Source organism: Alexandromys fortis, unplaced genomic scaffold (genome assembly GCF_014885135.2).
Source record: "Alexandromys fortis isolate MF-2015 unplaced genomic scaffold, M_Fortis_MF-2015_v1.1 scaffold_101, whole genome shotgun sequence".
Taxonomy (NCBI): Eukaryota; Metazoa; Chordata; class Mammalia; order Rodentia; family Cricetidae; genus Alexandromys; species Alexandromys fortis.
This window is the reverse complement of record NW_026067983.1, coordinates 5723781-5740477: the sequence shown is the minus strand read 5'-3', so window position 1 is coordinate 5740477 and position 16697 is coordinate 5723781. Positions and strand designations below refer to the sequence as shown.

The 16697-nt window shown below is 36.8% G+C and overlaps 1 protein-coding gene across 7 annotated transcripts in view; it reads right to left on the bottom strand.

Moving 5' to 3' along the window:
• Immp2l (inner mitochondrial membrane peptidase subunit 2) overlaps window positions 1-16697 on the bottom strand; it is a 786207-nt gene that overhangs the window by 170484 nt on the left and 599026 nt on the right. For 6 of the 7 annotated variants that reach the window (XM_050158677.1, XM_050158681.1, XM_050158682.1 and 3 more), the window contains exon 6: window positions 11168-11270. The exons of the other annotated variant lie outside the window; for it this stretch is intronic. In XM_050158677.1, coding sequence (XP_050014634.1) covers window positions 11168-11270 — 103 coding nt within the window. The remainder of the gene's footprint in view (window positions 1-11167; window positions 11271-16697) is intronic. 7 annotated transcript variants of the gene reach the window in all.

The following is a 16697-nucleotide window of genomic DNA, read 5'->3' as shown; positions in this document are numbered from 1 at the left end:
AGATCCAGGACATCCAAGGCTACACAGAGATACCTTAACTCAAAAAACCAAAATCAAACCAAATCAAAGCAAACAAACAAACAAAAACCCTATCCTTTGCCAGGTGGTGGTAGCGCACACCTTTTTTCCCCAGCACTCAGGAAGCAGAGACAGGTGGATCTCTATGAGTTCAAGGCCAGCCTGGTCTACAGAGTGAGTTCTGAAACAGGTTCCAAAGCTACAGAGAAACCCTGCCTTGAAACACACACACACAAAAAAAAAAAAAAAAAAAAAAAAAAAAAAAAAAAAAAAAAAAAAAAGATGAGGCCTTAAAATTGTCCCCCTTTCCTCACCAACCACATATTAATTTTAAGCAAGGATATACTTGTTTTAATATAGTCATTTTGTTTAAAAGAGCTAACTTAGTGTGAATCTTTCACAATATTCTTTAAGCAAGACTGATTTATTTCTTTTTGAAAATATCTTAACCATAAAATACATGTAAGGAATTTATTTATTTATTTGATTACTTGCTTTTCTTTTTTGCTTTTCCACAAGACATGGTCTCATGTAGATTATATAGAAGAGCCAGAAAGTCTGATCTTTTTGCCTCAGCCTCCGTAATGCTGTCACTATGCCTAGCGCAAGAATTTTAAATACTAATTTTAAAATGATAGTAATAGGAAAGACAATTTAGAAGCAAATTTTTGATTAGCCAGTATACACTATTAAAATATTTACTTTTCTATAATGGTCCCCTTATCATGATTCCTTACATTCTAGGGAGCACGCAGCTCTTTTGAAAAAACTTGTGGATTTTAGAGAAAAAGCAGGAGCAAACTGTAAAATGGGCAGGTCACCATCTTCTGACATGAAAATCAATGGGAGGAGATTCTAAAATGGGTGGGTCACCATCTTCTGACATGAAAGTCAATGGGAGGAGACTCTGAAATGAGCCAGTCATCATCCACTGATCTGAACAGCAGTATAAGGAGAACAGAAACTCTAATATAAAATAGCTACACAGGTATTAAATCAATCATGATACTTAACCTCCCATCCCAAGGCGAGAGAAGTAAATCTGACCCCTTGGAGGCAGCATCACTCTTGGGCAGCCAATACCATTGCTCAAATGCATATTCAAGGGCTTTGCAAACTACAGAGCCCCCTGGACACCGAACTCTGTTGATTTGCCTTTCGGTCTTTTCCATAAAAAGGACAACAAAAATATACTGATTTCTTATTCTGTTGAATTTGAAGGTTCGGCCCATGAGGTGTGGAAGACCAGTGATGAAGCTGATGAACTTCTCTAACAGAGGCAGCGAGTTTAATTCCAGGCAGCAGAATCTATCACACAGTCAATCAGATTTCAGTGCCTAAGGACTCTCACATCAATGTACTTTTTCACGTGACTACCACCTTCGTCTAGGGCCTAATCATCTCCCACTTGAACTAATACTATCATCAAGTAATTGCACTCTCTACCTATAGCCTACTTTCAATCTAATCTTTCATCCATAATTTTCTCAAATCAGTCTTGCTAAGGATGCCTCTTCTAACTCATTATTGTTCTGTTCAAAAATGTAAATGACTTTTCAGGGCCTTCTACATGGGCTCAAATTTCTAACCCTCAAATTCTGGGGCAAACCTAATCAGTCTTTAACCCATCTTTCTCAAGTTCAGTCTTTGCACAATTGGGGACTGACAAGGTTTTTCTCAGAACTATGAGTCATATGTCTTTGCTACAAGTATTTAATTGAGCACTTCCCTTGGAGAAAAGAGTAGAGATGTGTCTCACTAGGACTTTATTTATTCACAATTATTGTCATCATCACCTGTATAGATAGGCATGAGCTAGATCTTATCAAAGGGCCATAGACAGCCGAATCCACTGTAGAAGAACATTTATTTCTTCCATACTGGTCACTCTCTGGGCCCTAAAACAGCTGTTCAGTGGTGTTTCCCAGGAGGGATAAAGCATGGGCTCTCTCTGTCCTTACCTGGAAAAGCTCACAATGTGCTTTATACATGAGATCACTCTCTGATTACCTCACACATCCCATAAAGGTAGCAGATTTTGCCACAAGCAAAGTTTCATGTTGGAGGAGTTGGGAAATCTTTCTAGTGAGAGGGAGCAGGAAGAAGTCACGGTCAGAAGAGGCAGTACAAGTTAAAAAGCAGAGACTCAGAACCACTAATTCACTAATGGTGAATTGGCTCAGACAAGCATAGATAACAAGAAAGATGGATTTAAAACTGGTTTAAACACCATACTAATGAGTTCAGGTTAGTTCCTTTGAACTACTCTGCCCTTAGCCCTCAGCAGAAGGTCCTGCTTTTTGATTGCCATTTTAAATGAGGACGCCTTAAAATATGTTCCTATTTGTTAATGATTTCTGGACAAGCTTGATCATATATAATAGCTATTATAGTAATAAACTCATGTAACTGTCAAGAGTTTTGCAGATTTCCTTTTTGCTTCACATATTAATGAAAAATAACAGTTTGGCACCCTCTGTTATATCCCTACATCTTGCATTCTTTTTTATCTTGTTTGTACCAGCAATGACATTTAGCGTAAACTCAAGCGAGAGAGGCGAGCATATAGGCCTTCCTTGACTTAAAAGGGGAAGCTTTTAACAATAGGAGACCTGTGTCAAGTACTGTAGTGACAGAAGCGTGCTTTAGAGCAGAATTATACAGGACACATAGTCAAGACTCACTCGTGTTTGCTGAAGAAGACTTGGCCTGTGATGCTCCATCAAGAGAGTGCACCTCATGGTGTTGATTCCGACCACTCTGATAATAAGCCACATTTCACTGTTTGATTCACCAAACTGGTCAAACTTTAATTAAGCCACAAATTCTCATGGGTCACTGTATGGATATCTAAAAGTATGGTTACTGCGATTCATGGTGGGCTGCACACAAATCTCCATTGCATAGAAGAGAATCATGTAAATTACTTAAAGTCAGACTGACCTTATATTTCTCTTTTAAGTCATCTTGGCACATATAACCATTAAGATGTGAACACAGGATGCTCTTTCTGAAAAAAAAACTACCTAATAAGTTTTGAAAAACCAAAAAGTCTTGAGAAAGGTATTTTTTATATAAATTGTATGAGAAAATTGTCATATGCTGTTTGTGCTTGTTCAGAACTGACTCTGAGAAAAATGATGACTTGAAAAAAAGACTTGAGCAAGTTTATTTCAAGTCTGTTCCAAAACTCCTTGTCTGGTGGCAGGCTTGACCCTGGTGGCAGGCTGGTCCCCTCATACTAGGACAAGGAAAAAGAACAATAATAAACAGCCAAGGGTATTAAAAACATTGTACCCCTGAGAACATTGATATGTGAACTATTTCTAACCTGGGTTGCTACTAGTTGTCTATCCTAAGGTATAAAAATACTTGCAGTGGCAATGAGAAGCCAGAAGCTCCTCTGGGAAGAGATTAGCTCTTCTCTGTTCTCCCCAAGGGTCCCATACAGGTTTCCCTGGTCAGTTTCTCCTGGATGTTTTGAGCTTCAGATCTGATGAAGATCTGAATCAAAAAGCAGCACTGTCTGATAACAATTCTGCAGACATTCTCCTATATGAAAATGATACCATGTGGAAAATTATTTCTTTGATAGCAGAATAATTAAGATAAATGACAACATTTGATTCAGTAGAAACAGAAGCCTAAATTGCTCTTTTTCTTGGGGGAGGGACACATCTATATCAGTTCTATATTGTGTTATGAATATCAGTTCTATATTATGCTCTCATTAAAAGTATTTTTTGATGTTGTAATTATATAGACAAAATATCTAACCAATACTGAAGCAAATCCTGAGGGACGTTCTGTTTCTTGTTGCTACATGGGGATTACCTGATTTTGAACACTACCCAGAGGTAAGCTATTTGTGAGACTTAGCTATCTTTTTTTCATACAGATATTTTCGCTGTAATGGCATCTCCTTTAATTGATTTTTATGCTTTCACAAAATGCATGATTTTAGTACATCAGTCCAGTAAAATTACCTCTAAAAAAATACACTGGGTTTCGAGCTTCCAAAATGTGAAAGAGGGTTATGGGAAAAATGACATGGAAGCTACCAGAATATTTTATTCTACAAATATAGAATATACTTTATTCTAGGAATATATTTTTATTGCAAACAAAAAGTTTTAAACAAACAAGCATGTCTTATAAAACAAGAACAAAATACAGCCAACTAAAGCTTAAGCAACATTCTTCAGATGTGTGAATAGAACACTTTATGTGGATCCTGTCAACACATTCTAATGAGTTTTTTCTTTATTTAAAAATGGCTGATTGTAAATAAAAGCCACTCTAACAGTTTCCGAGAAGTTACACAAGGAGAATGTGACACCCTGGTGATAATAAAATGTCAATTCATTCTTCTAAGTGAGTCCACAAGATCATTCAGTACTGTATAACCAAAATACTTTCAGCTACAAACCACTCGAGGCATAAGGCAATTCATTCACAAAACCCAGTGCCTTATGGAATGCAAGATTTTACCAAATAGTTAACATTTGTACTGATTTCAGAATATTCTATCCAATCAATATCTTGTAAGAGACTTCACAGGTTGTTATGAGGTTGTTGTAAGTAAATGCACTGCTTTTCTGAGGAGCAGGTCATGCCCCCAACTTGGACTATTTCTCACAACGTGGTTACTGTCTGATTGTGCCCGCCCTTTGATCCCATCTTTTTTCAAAGGCAGGGATCTATCTCGGCAATCGTGGTATCTGCTGCCCTTTCCCTACTCCCTCTGACATCAGCGTTCAACTCACACTTGGTAATGGTGACAGAAGACAAACCCAGCATGTAAACCCTTCCAGCCATGATTTGAATCTCTGCTCTTAAAAATCTCTGAATGTATTAAACATTTTTCCAAACTTCATCCTAATTCTTCTTTGAGATACTGTCTCCATATTAACAAAACTCCCTTACTTCCATCTTTACTCCTACAACATTGTTCTGGCTGCCTTGCTCACACAAAATTAAAAATAAAAATTACATAACATGGGAAAAACTTAAAACAGGTCTAACCGGCTAACCTGCAAGAACATCCACTTCCCATGTGTTATCTACATCCTCTCTCTACTGTATAAAATTTGCTTCCCTTGATCTAGTCTACTAAGAGAATCCACAGGTCAAAACAAAACAAAACATGTACACATAGAAGTGGCTAAAAATGTGTCCCATGGCATAAGTGAAAGGCTTTTCATGATATGGAAACATCAACTTTATTTTTCTTCTAGCTTCTAAAGTGAAAGACTTCCTTGACTTTAAAAGGAATACTATGGAATTTCAATTGTGATTTGCCTTTCTTTCTTATATATCATCTCTCTTGTACTATCAGGATATTTTTACACAATAGTATTTTTAGTGTTCACTTACTGCTAAAATTATCATCACCTATTAGTCACAGTTCCTTCAAAAATGTTCTAGGGGAGCCAGTGCTTTGTTCAATTATGTAGCAATAAAATAAGAGTTTGGATTGGCTCTTTTCCAAATGACTTGGAACAAAAAAGAATTCATATTCCGCATAACTTGTAGTTTCCTTTCTCAGGTAGAGACACTATATCATAATAATTTCTGCATCCAAACTGTTCCATTCTACTTCATGGCCCTTGGACAGAAATAGATCACAAGGTAACACTGTGATCACAAACCTAAAAAAATTAAACTGCATTTATGCATATTAGAAAAAATGTCTTTGCTTTGAAATGTTAAAAACCAAAATTTTCTTATAACATCCTTTGATCAATATAGTCCAAACAAATTATTTATTTTAGATATTAAACTACTCAGTTTTGATTTCTCTGTAGATGTTGAAATTTCTATTATGACATATTTTCTTATGAAAAATTACCATGCAGCACAAAAATGAAAATATCATGACTTACAGAGACTCGTGACTTACAGCAAGACAAAATTGTTAGAAAAACTTCAAAGATAGAAAATGCAGAAGCTAAACAGAGGCCATCAAAGGGGCCAAAGCTCTACTTTCACCAAAAGGAATGAATACGTAGGAGAACGGTTCAAACATGAGCACTGAAATGAACATTTGTAATAAATGAAAAGAAAAGGCTGGCATGTATTTTAATTAATGGAATTTTGCTATCGTGAAGTAGTTAAAAACTAGTCCTTGAAAGCTCACGGCTGTGAAGCACACATCCACATGGGAAGCAGAGCAAGATTAACAATTGCAGTGAACAGTTACTTCTGGGTGCTGACAGGGAATGACATGGCTACTTCAGAAAATGCACTAATGTCATCTAACAGTAGGGGTGGCCAAGGGGAAGATCCTAATTTCATTGCCAGAGCAGAAGAGTTCCTATGAGAAATGCCTAGAAAATAGTCCAAGTAATCCTAAACCTACCTCTGATACCATTTTAACAAAATTCAATAAAATCAAGTAGCTGTAGACTCTGAATTTTCCCAATTATCATAATTTTAAAAGAAACTTATGAAAGTTATTTCTCACACTAGGAATCCATGCTGAAGCAATAAATTGGAGTTCGTATGTAAGAAGGTATTTTCTATTATTGTGTAAATTACCCAAAAGGTTTAGCATAAAGATATTTCGTAGGGATACTGTTAACCATAATCAAAAGTTTTCACACCCAAGCACATCTGATATTTTTCCATCTGGTCACAGTATTGAAAAGCATTTTTATAGAATGAAGAGAGATTCGGCTTTACATGCCATTTACTTTCAATCATCTTTAAACTAGCTTTGAAACAAAATAGATGCTTATAATTATAAAGGTCGTAAAATTCTTGCAACAACATTAAAATGTGGGCAATTACAATGGCATAAGAAGAAGCAAACACTGGTCTAACATAAAACGCTGTATAGTCACCTCCTTGTTTTTATGTATTCATTCAATATTACAGTGATTATACCTTTATCAAAACTGTGTATAAGCATACTTTCATGAGCATCAAATTTACCCCATGGCTAAATCATGTTATTTAATTAAAGTTCCATGCTAATTTGCTCAGGTCATGTATTAAATTTTTATTTTGTGTGAATATGCTCATTTTACCAATCACTTATTTACAATTGATTTAGAGAAGGGGGTCTTTTCTTCTTAATCATGTGAAGATAGAAATTTGTACAGTTGGGGAACTGAGAGTTCATAACCAAAACTATCTACTCTTGCTTGATTTTGTGGCCTGTTTTGCACAAGAGTGTTCTAGTTTCTTTCAGTGACATCTTCCTCAAGAAACTGAATATAAATGTTGGACTAGAAGTTATCTACGATTTCTCTTCCTTTTGTGAATTACTTGGTTGCTGCAACTTATTGTTAATATACTATATTAATAAGCCATTATTAACCTTTCATTCATAATATCAGTCAATTCTATTTTTAGCCTACACAGTTTCAGCAAAACAAGTCAAAGATGCAAATGACAGTAATAAGAAGTACACAGGAAGTCATAAAACAGCAAAACCCAAAGATATCAGGATGAGACATTTGTTGTCTTGAATCTTCTCTGGTGGATTACACCTGAATGTTTACTTGAGCACAGGGGGAGCTTTAAACTGGCATAACTAGACTCTAGTGATAGCCATCTAACCGCACTTACAGTAGTCAGTTAACCCATTGTCTACAAAGGAACAAACCAAGAAGATTCTAGAACAAGGCTGATTACTGTCCAAGACGAGACATATGTGAGAAGCAGTGGCATCCACTGTGAAGCTGAGTGGGAGCCAAATACAAAGTTTGGTTCATTGTACACGGGAGGGAAGTATCCCAGACAACCCCGACTCCATCAGGTGAGCTGCCAGTGTCAAGGAGAGCCCACTACCTATTCGATGGGAGAGCTGAATCAGGAATGCACATGAAACATAATTTCGCTCACCTGCCCTGCACAATCTTTAAATACACTGGCAGGCAAGCAACCTCTCCACTGAGAAGTTCACAAAAAATGTAATTCTCAAGACTCTAGTTTAAGAGAATAGTTAGAATTCAATGCTTGGAATCAAAAAAATTAAAATGATTAACAGATGAATCACTTAATCGACAGTTAATAGAAAACATGTTCAGAATCTCTACACTCGGGTCAGTTGTGGTGCTGTGCACCTGGAATCCCAGACCTGTGGAAGTCAAAGCAGGAGGACTGTGTGTTCAGAGATACATAAATACTCGGAACAGCCAACCAAATAGTCAAATAAAATAAAATTCTGTGCTCAAAAATCATAGCTTAAACTTATAAGGAATGTATTGGATTGTTTGGTGCTTTTTGTTTTGCTTTGTTTGGGGAACTCAGAAGTTTTCCCAGTGGAAGATGCTATTGGAGCAGAAGCAAAGAGCACATCCTAAAAGCAAACACACAGCTATTAAAACTCATGTGAGCACAAATAGTTTAGTCTATGATGTGAGGGATTGATTTTTTTAATTCTAGAGAAGGTATTACATTTAATTTTGGAAAATAGAAATAATATTAGTTTCCTGAATGGAAATTAACAGCTTTGTTTAACTCATAAATTAAAAGTAGGCTTGAATAAATATTTTTCCTTCATAAAAAAGGAGGACTACTAGATTTCAAAATAATTTTGTTTTTACTTAAATTATTGATTATACTATAATTAACAAATAGATTTCACCTAAAACATTAGTGTAAATCAAATGGCCTTCAGAGATACATACATGTTTGCCAAAGCTTTATGTGCTATAATTTCTCATTGTAATAAATGCAATGAGATCACCTCTCACAGGTAGTTCTTCTCTTCCGTTTTACAAAAAGGACACTTCCACATTGGTTATTGTTTTGTGGGTGTCTTTATAGCCACAGTTCAGTGATTCGAAGCAGGGCAGAAAATGGAGCCACAAGAGCTGAACAATCACAGAACACATTTCAGACACTATGAAATTCCCAGCATCCAACTCCCCATTTTATTATTGTCTTTTCTATTTCTAAAAATGTCTGTGTATATGCACAGTCACGAGTGCATACTTGTTAATATGTATGTATGCCTTGGTTTGTGCGTGTGTATATGTATGTGGACTTGGGGCAGGAGCAGCAGTTGACATCCAATGTCGTCTTCAAGCCCTGTACAGATTATAGTTTTGAGCCAGAATCCCTTACTGAACTTGGAGCTCTGCATTAGCACAGACTTGCTGGCCAGTGAGTCTCATCCTCTTGTGTCCTCCTTTTCAGGGCTGGGAGTAGAGGTACTTTCCACCATGCCGTGCATTTTATATGAGTTCTGGGCATCAAAGGCACCTACATAACAAGCCTTTGCCCACAAGCAATCCTTCCAGCCCTCCTTTTCTTTGTCCAGCAAGAAAGCAAAGAGAAAGCAACTGATTGGCAGTCATAATAATTACATTATCAGCATTTTACCAGCTTCAGTTTAAAATGAACAAAATACCAAATCCCTCAAACGTTCGGACTTTATTATCAGTAGCTTAACATACACCTGATAGGAAACAACACAATTAATACTTCATTTCGATATCATTAAAATAATGAAGTCACAGAAGTTAAATACCATTTATTATGGACTTGACCAACAATGTGGTACATGCACTCTTATTGGTCAAAAAAATACACCTATATTCAAGTGATTTATTTTCTTTTAAGTCACTACTAGAGTTCCTCACTAATTTTCCTGCATTATAAGAAGCACAAGACATTTCTAACCTTTCTCATTTTTCTTTCATCTTTGGTAGAATTTAGGTTAAGTAATATTTTTATATAATTACTACTCAAAGGCAATTATAGGCCTTGAGAGTTTATAAAAATCATCATTAGTATGACTAGAGAGAAAAAGGAATGGTGTGTTAAAATTTCTCCCACAATCCCACATGTTTATTCAAATCTAGTTCTTACGCTTTTCACCAAAGTTAAGCCCAAGTGACAGCATATTTTGTGGCAATAACATGGGCTCTTCAAAACATACATATATATATATATACATGTGTATACACACATATATACACATATGTATATATGTATATATATACACACACATATATATGAAGCTCTTTTATTAGAGGCCGCAACCTATTAATTTTTGACAAAATATGAGCTATATGTTTTACACAAGCATGTGTGAGGATGCTAAATAATTCCTTTGTCCTGTCCATTTATAACAAATGTAACTTTGGAAAACTAAGGCTTTTAAACAAACAAGAAAATCAGCTGCAGTTTCCACTCACTAAGAAATTCTCCACTTTCATGAGTTACGGGGAAGACTCATAAATAGAAAATTTCTATATGCACTCAAAGTAAAAGAAAAATCCATAAAATATCAGTGTAGTCACATTCTATGGATAAGCAGAGAATAGAGCGTGTCTGTGTTTCTGCTATAAGTTAAATGCTAACAAAATGTCACTTATGAACACTCCCAGAATGTGCCACCCCCAAGCATGCCACTCTGACACAGGATTACTTTGAGTTAAGGGTATCTGAAAAACAACAGACATGAGGTGGGCACACTAATCTCCTCCCTTATCCTTGAACACAGAGGATTAAAACTCCCAAGCAAAAGCTGTCCTCCCTCTAGTTGGAGACAAGAAACATTCTTCAATAGAGAGCCATAGCTGAGAAAACTTTACTTGTTCAAATAATTTTTATCTTCTTTTAGCCTCTCCACATTATTTAGTTACTTGTCTAAAATTACGTGTCTTTGTTTAACCTAATACAAAGGTAGGTGAGTTTCACAATGTTTAAAGGTCTTTGCTTCTCTATAAGGACGTTTGCAACATCTAAAACATATTAAATTTGGATTCATTGTTCTGATAATCTGTTTGACATCAATTTCATTGTGAGACAAAGATGGGACCAAAAAAGGAAGCAAGGAAACCCACCTCTTCTACACTAATACTATGATTTCTACTACTTTTGCGTTGAATGAAGGAAAATTGTTGCCTGTATGTCTTCTTACATATTTTACTGGTTAAACATCAATTGAAAACAGACAGAAGACCTATCTGTGAGGAAATGGAGATCTTCCAACTGGAAAGTCAGACTCTCGTGAAACACACACACATACACACTTTGATAGCCTAAAGGTATTTTCCCAACATGAAGAGTTTCATTACGAAGTCTCTGATCAGTCTTGGCTGACAGAACAGAGTGAACTATTAGGTTACACTTGGCTCTCCACCTTTGAAAGGCAACTTTCTCAGAAACAAGGTACAAGCTGACTCACCGGTCCAAAAGAATTGCTATCAAAACTGTGTCCATGGTGATCGCCTTCAACCCACATGTGACCACGGGGAACTTTGACCAAACGGTTTTTGTGTCCAATGGTTCTGAAAACAAACAGTGAGACCAATGAGATAAGAGCAGGAAGGGAACTTTAAACCTAGATGCAGAATTAGGAAGGAAAGAACAGCTATTAGAAAGAGAAGAGTGACTGACCTAGAAATCAAACCCAGGTTCCCCTAAAGTAAGCTGTGGTTCAGCATCTAAACTGTCTGTGGGAACCATGGATAACAAGTGTGGCTTTGGGAAACAAAAGGGGCAAAGTTAAGTTTTTAAACAGACCAGACAAACAATACATCAGCTGTAGAGTCCACTGACTAAGGTCATCTTGACTTTAATAATGACTTACTGTATAGATTCATAAATAGATAATTTCTATATGTACCCAAAATGAAGAAAATCAATAAAGTAACTGTAGTCAAATATTCTATGGATAACCATGGAATACGTTTCTTCCTTTGTATAAGAAAAAAAACCTGCTTACAGGTAAAACCCAAACACCAAATATAGTGTTTTGCTACTTAATTCACACTATACATACTTAAAATCTTTAACACGCCTCAATAAAAGGAACATATATTTGTCTTCTTGCATTTATGCTAGTGCTTAACTGTTTCAATCTACTTATGAGAATTAAGATTCAAAACTGGGGGCAGGAGGGCTGGCTCAGAGGTTAAGAGCATTGGCTGCTCTTCCAGAGGACAGAGGTACAGTTCTCAGCACTGATATGGTGACACAGACCTCTAACTTCAGTTCCAGAGGATCTGACACGTCCCTCTGGCCTCCATGAGGCACCAGGCACACATGTTGCTGCACAAGCATGCATGAAGACAAAACATGGCTACATATAAAAATTAAAGATTTGGAGACTCAGCATTAGTGGGCAAGAAAGGAATCTGGATGGTTTCTTGGCATCTATATATAGACTCAGTATTATTGGAAAACTTTTGCTCAGAACTACATTTTTCTTAAAAACAAACTTTGCACAATTCCGAAGAGGAACCGTCAATGACAGATGACATACAGCGATTATTCATATTTTTAACACAGGAGAGGAAGGGGCAGGAGCATGCGCTCTCACATTGTTGGTGGTTGTGGGAAACGATTCCAACTTTCTGCTTCCATTTCCTTTCTGGATCTACTCTGGCAATGTTTTATGGTCATGCCTGCTAGCCTTCTACTTGAAAAAAATCAATTTCTAGGAAATATTAGAAATATGGACGAATGTTTGTTATAAGGGATGCTCAATCCACATACTTTAATGCTCCCATTCCCAAATGTAACTTACCCAAACAACTAGCCACACAGTGTTGGTAAATAAGTTATAAAACAATTAACTAAATAAAAGACAGAATTAAAATAAAATTTGATTTAAAGCGCACAAAAATACTTCTTTTGGGAGCAAATAACTTTATATTTCCTTTATTTCCTGAAGCACCCTGGAAAACAATAACGTACACAAGCTTCTCAATAAAGGTTTGCTGAATGAATGAGCAAATTAATGAATGAAAATCACTCTGATAGCCAGCATGTTCAGAAACTGAGGCTGGTGTACTGTTCTGCGGTACGGAATCTCGCTGAGGCTAGTCTGTTAGTGAGCAAGCTGTGCAGGCACAGAAGAATGCATTAAAAAGGGAGAGTACACATAAATCGGTGCCAGAGAAATTGAAACTATTCATTATCTTGGATGGTTTTTAATTTTCAAGATAATTTCAGTGTTGAATTGCTTTGCTTTAGATCAGTAAGTCATCCATGCAAGAAAGCAATATTATGGCCATTAGAACCCCACGGTAAGTTAATGGTTGCTGTTTGTCTTTAATTACTATAGGGAAGGAGGTTTGCAGCTTTTTAGAGAAAAGCAAAAGCAAATTTAACACATCTCACCCTCATACACTTTGCAATAGAAGTGCTCTTCAATTAAAGTCACTCCATTAGTTCCTGACATCATTCCTTTAGGAGCTGGTGTGGAATAACCCGTATACACCTCAAATGTCAATGATGAGGAGAACACATATGGTTAGCTGCATTAAAGGTACCATCTCCTAACATATGCGGACATGTTCACCTTAGTAAGCTGAGTATTTTTGATAAACCATGATTGAAATTAGATTTTTCTTCAAATAATCATTTAACAGTCACAGAGTGTGTTATATGAAACAACATACTATATAGTGCATACACACACACACACACACACACACACACACATATTCACTCCAGGTCTTGGGGATATCTCCCAAGGATGAGTGCCTGCCCTATGTACTCATATTAACTTATTTTTGTTGTTGCTTGGAAGGTTCCTAGGGAAGGAACCAAAATGAGCCTCAAATCTTGAAAGACTTTCAATTGCTTGGTAGTGACTACCTATGGGGTAGAGAAGAAGTCCAAGGTCAGCAAAAGGCTTGGTAAGCTAGGAGCAAACAATCTGTCAAGCTTTGGAAAGGAATGGGCTTATCACAGGAATTATCATAAAGTCTCCTGCACATTCATAGTATAAAAAAAAAAAAAAACCATGGGTGTGAAGGCACTTTGAGACCCAAACACATAGACTAGTAATTGTAATATATGTATGTGTGTGTGTGTATAGTAAATATATATAAAGTAAATCCAACACAACATTACAACAACAATGAAATAGTGGGCCAAACATATTCTTCTAGAAGCTAGAATGATATAAAAGTCAGATTGAACTTTAGGTGCTATAAGAATCAGGACACTTGTGACAGAAAGCTACAGTAGAACCGGAGGACCACTGAAGGCATCAGGCTTCTTTGTGGTGACCATCTTACATAAGGAACTTGCGCTTTCTTTATCCCATTATTTCCTAGCCATTTACAAAGCTTTAATTTACTTTTTTATACACACTAAGATTGGACGTGGGCTCATGGAGCTATTTATCTACTGTCTATCTATCCCTGTTAAAGTGTGACCTATAAGAATGTGCCTTTCTTATAGAACGTCCTTAGAGCCCCAAAATGCTCAACAAATGTTTGTTAAATACATGACAAATGAATTTAGAAGTGATTTTAGATACTGTCACAAAGGCAGTACGATACTATGGAAAGCACAATGATTCTCAAACAGTCTAAAGAAATTTCAACCTTAATCCATGATTCTCAAGTAAGCTTTTAAGTTATAGTTAGCTGCCAACTTTACAATAGGAGGAACAGCATCCACCTTAACTAGGTTCAGCTGGAGGCTAGAAATGAGCTGCAAACACAGGGAGGGGAGGTTGCTATCCAGTGTCATCTCTTCAGTTAGGTTATCTTGGTTTGGTTACTTGACATTTTCAGGTGCATAGGATTTTGAACAAGTTGATAAAACTCAAAGGGGCAGTTTCTCATTGAAAACAGTAGACAAAAGTGTGGGGAAGGAGGGAGAGAGAGAGAGAGAGAGAGAGAGAGAGAGACAGAGAGAGAGACAGAGAGAGAGACAGAGAGAGAGACAGAGAGAGAGACAGAGAGAGAGACAGAGAGAGAGACAGAGACACAGAGAGAACATAACTCTAAGGTTACTCCATGGGTAAGAGTAGCATGTACTGAACACTAAGTAAATGTGTCATCTTAGACGGGAGCCTGTTCTTAAGCAAAGCACCGGTTACGGTTCTGATGCACATTTAGAACCCAGCAAGTGGTAATGATTATTGCCAGTCTCCCTTGGCCCTTTATTTTCCTCCATTTTACAATTCAGAATGTGTTGAGGTTCACTATCAGTTAGAATCCGTCTTCAAATTACCGGAGATATGCCTCAATGATTTTTTTCTTGCAGTAGTGCCGTGCCTGTGACTATTTTTAATGGTACAGTGACTCTTTTTTCTTTCTTCTTTTTCCCTCTAGGGCACATTAAAACTCATATGTGAAGGGGTAGTCTATTTGTTCCTACATATTCAAACATACAGAGAGTGACAGGTAAAGGTACAATCTACCTATCTGTGGTTTCACCCACCAGTGTCTTCCATATTTCCATGCTGCTATGCGAATACACAGTGGCTTACACTGGAAACCGTCAGGTTTGGAGGCAACAGTGCAAACAGAGGACTCTGGTAAACATGGTGCTGTATGGATGTGGGGGGTGTACTCTATCTCTTCCTCTCATAGAGTACATCCGACTTTTAAACTAGTAACCCAAAATAGCTTAAAAATATGATGGCAAATTACTGGGCTACTTGCTTTTAGGGCTGCCAAGGAAAGAGCATACTGCTAATAGAATTTCTCTACAGAAGGAATTTTAAATAGCTTTCTGCTCCTGAACACACATAAAAGACAAGATAATCCTTTAGCTGATTTAGCAGGTAAGTGGGGTGTCAGCCCACAAGGTTGTATGTATCTATAGCTTGCAAATAATTCTGGTTTTGACAGTCAGAAATGAGTTCTGTATGGAACTTTAACTACCTGTCTAAAAGAGAAGACGTTTTTAGTACTGGCTTTACCAAGACAAGTTACCTAGGCCTTATAAGTGGGAGGAAGAATGATTGCCTCCAATTTGATTTGACCTTGAAAACAAAGCGTTTAAGTCTCTAGATCGTTCAAGTGTCATCAGTTGAATACAAAAGTACTGTCCATGTAATTCTTAGAATTATAAGAAGGTAAGTGTTTATTAACTGTTTCTCCCTGTGTCTTTCTCTAGTGCATATGTGCTCTCTTGTCCTCTCTCAGTAATTCGTACTACTAATTCATGATTCATGAGGGATATCATTTGAAGCCATCCTATTGAATTTTCTACACGTACGAAGCAGTGATAACCCGAGAGGCTGACCGCTCACTGAATCCCCAACCCTGAGTTCTGTTTCCCAAGGGAAGCTGCTCATGAGCAATCCTCCACGGCCTAGGTTGCAGTTCGCTCCCCACCCCAGCTTTCCTCAATGCAGGCTGTCAGGTGGAAGGATAGCCCTTTCCTCCCCAAGTTGCTTTTCATTAGTGTTGTATAATAGCAACAAAAAATCAGACTAATATAGCAAAAAAGAAACAGGAATGTATTCATATGGAAATATATTTTAATTTTTCTGGGTAAAGAACCTAGGAGTAAAATTTGCACATAAAAAATAAAGTTTAATTTTAGAGAAGTGCATTAGTTTATCCTACTGACATGTAAAAGGAAACAAATTGTTGTCAGAAACGTTTGCTAAGGTTTTTTTAATTGACTGAATGAGATTTATCTTTTTTAGCTAATTAAGAAGCATATAGGAATAAACAAAAACAAGACACAATCTAGTTATTATCAGTAGCCATAATAAAGTGGTGAGCTGATATAATTGAAAGAGTAATATTTTATTGAAAAAAAATCTAGCTTATAGAATATAGAATTTGCATAACTTGTACAGCCACTTTGGAAATCAATATGGTGGTTCCTTAGAAAATTGGTAATTGATCTACCACAGGACCCAGCTATCCCCTTCTTCAGAATATATCCAAAGGGTGCCCTACCCGACCAAAAGGACATTTGCTCAACTATGTTCATAGTGGCTTTATTCATAA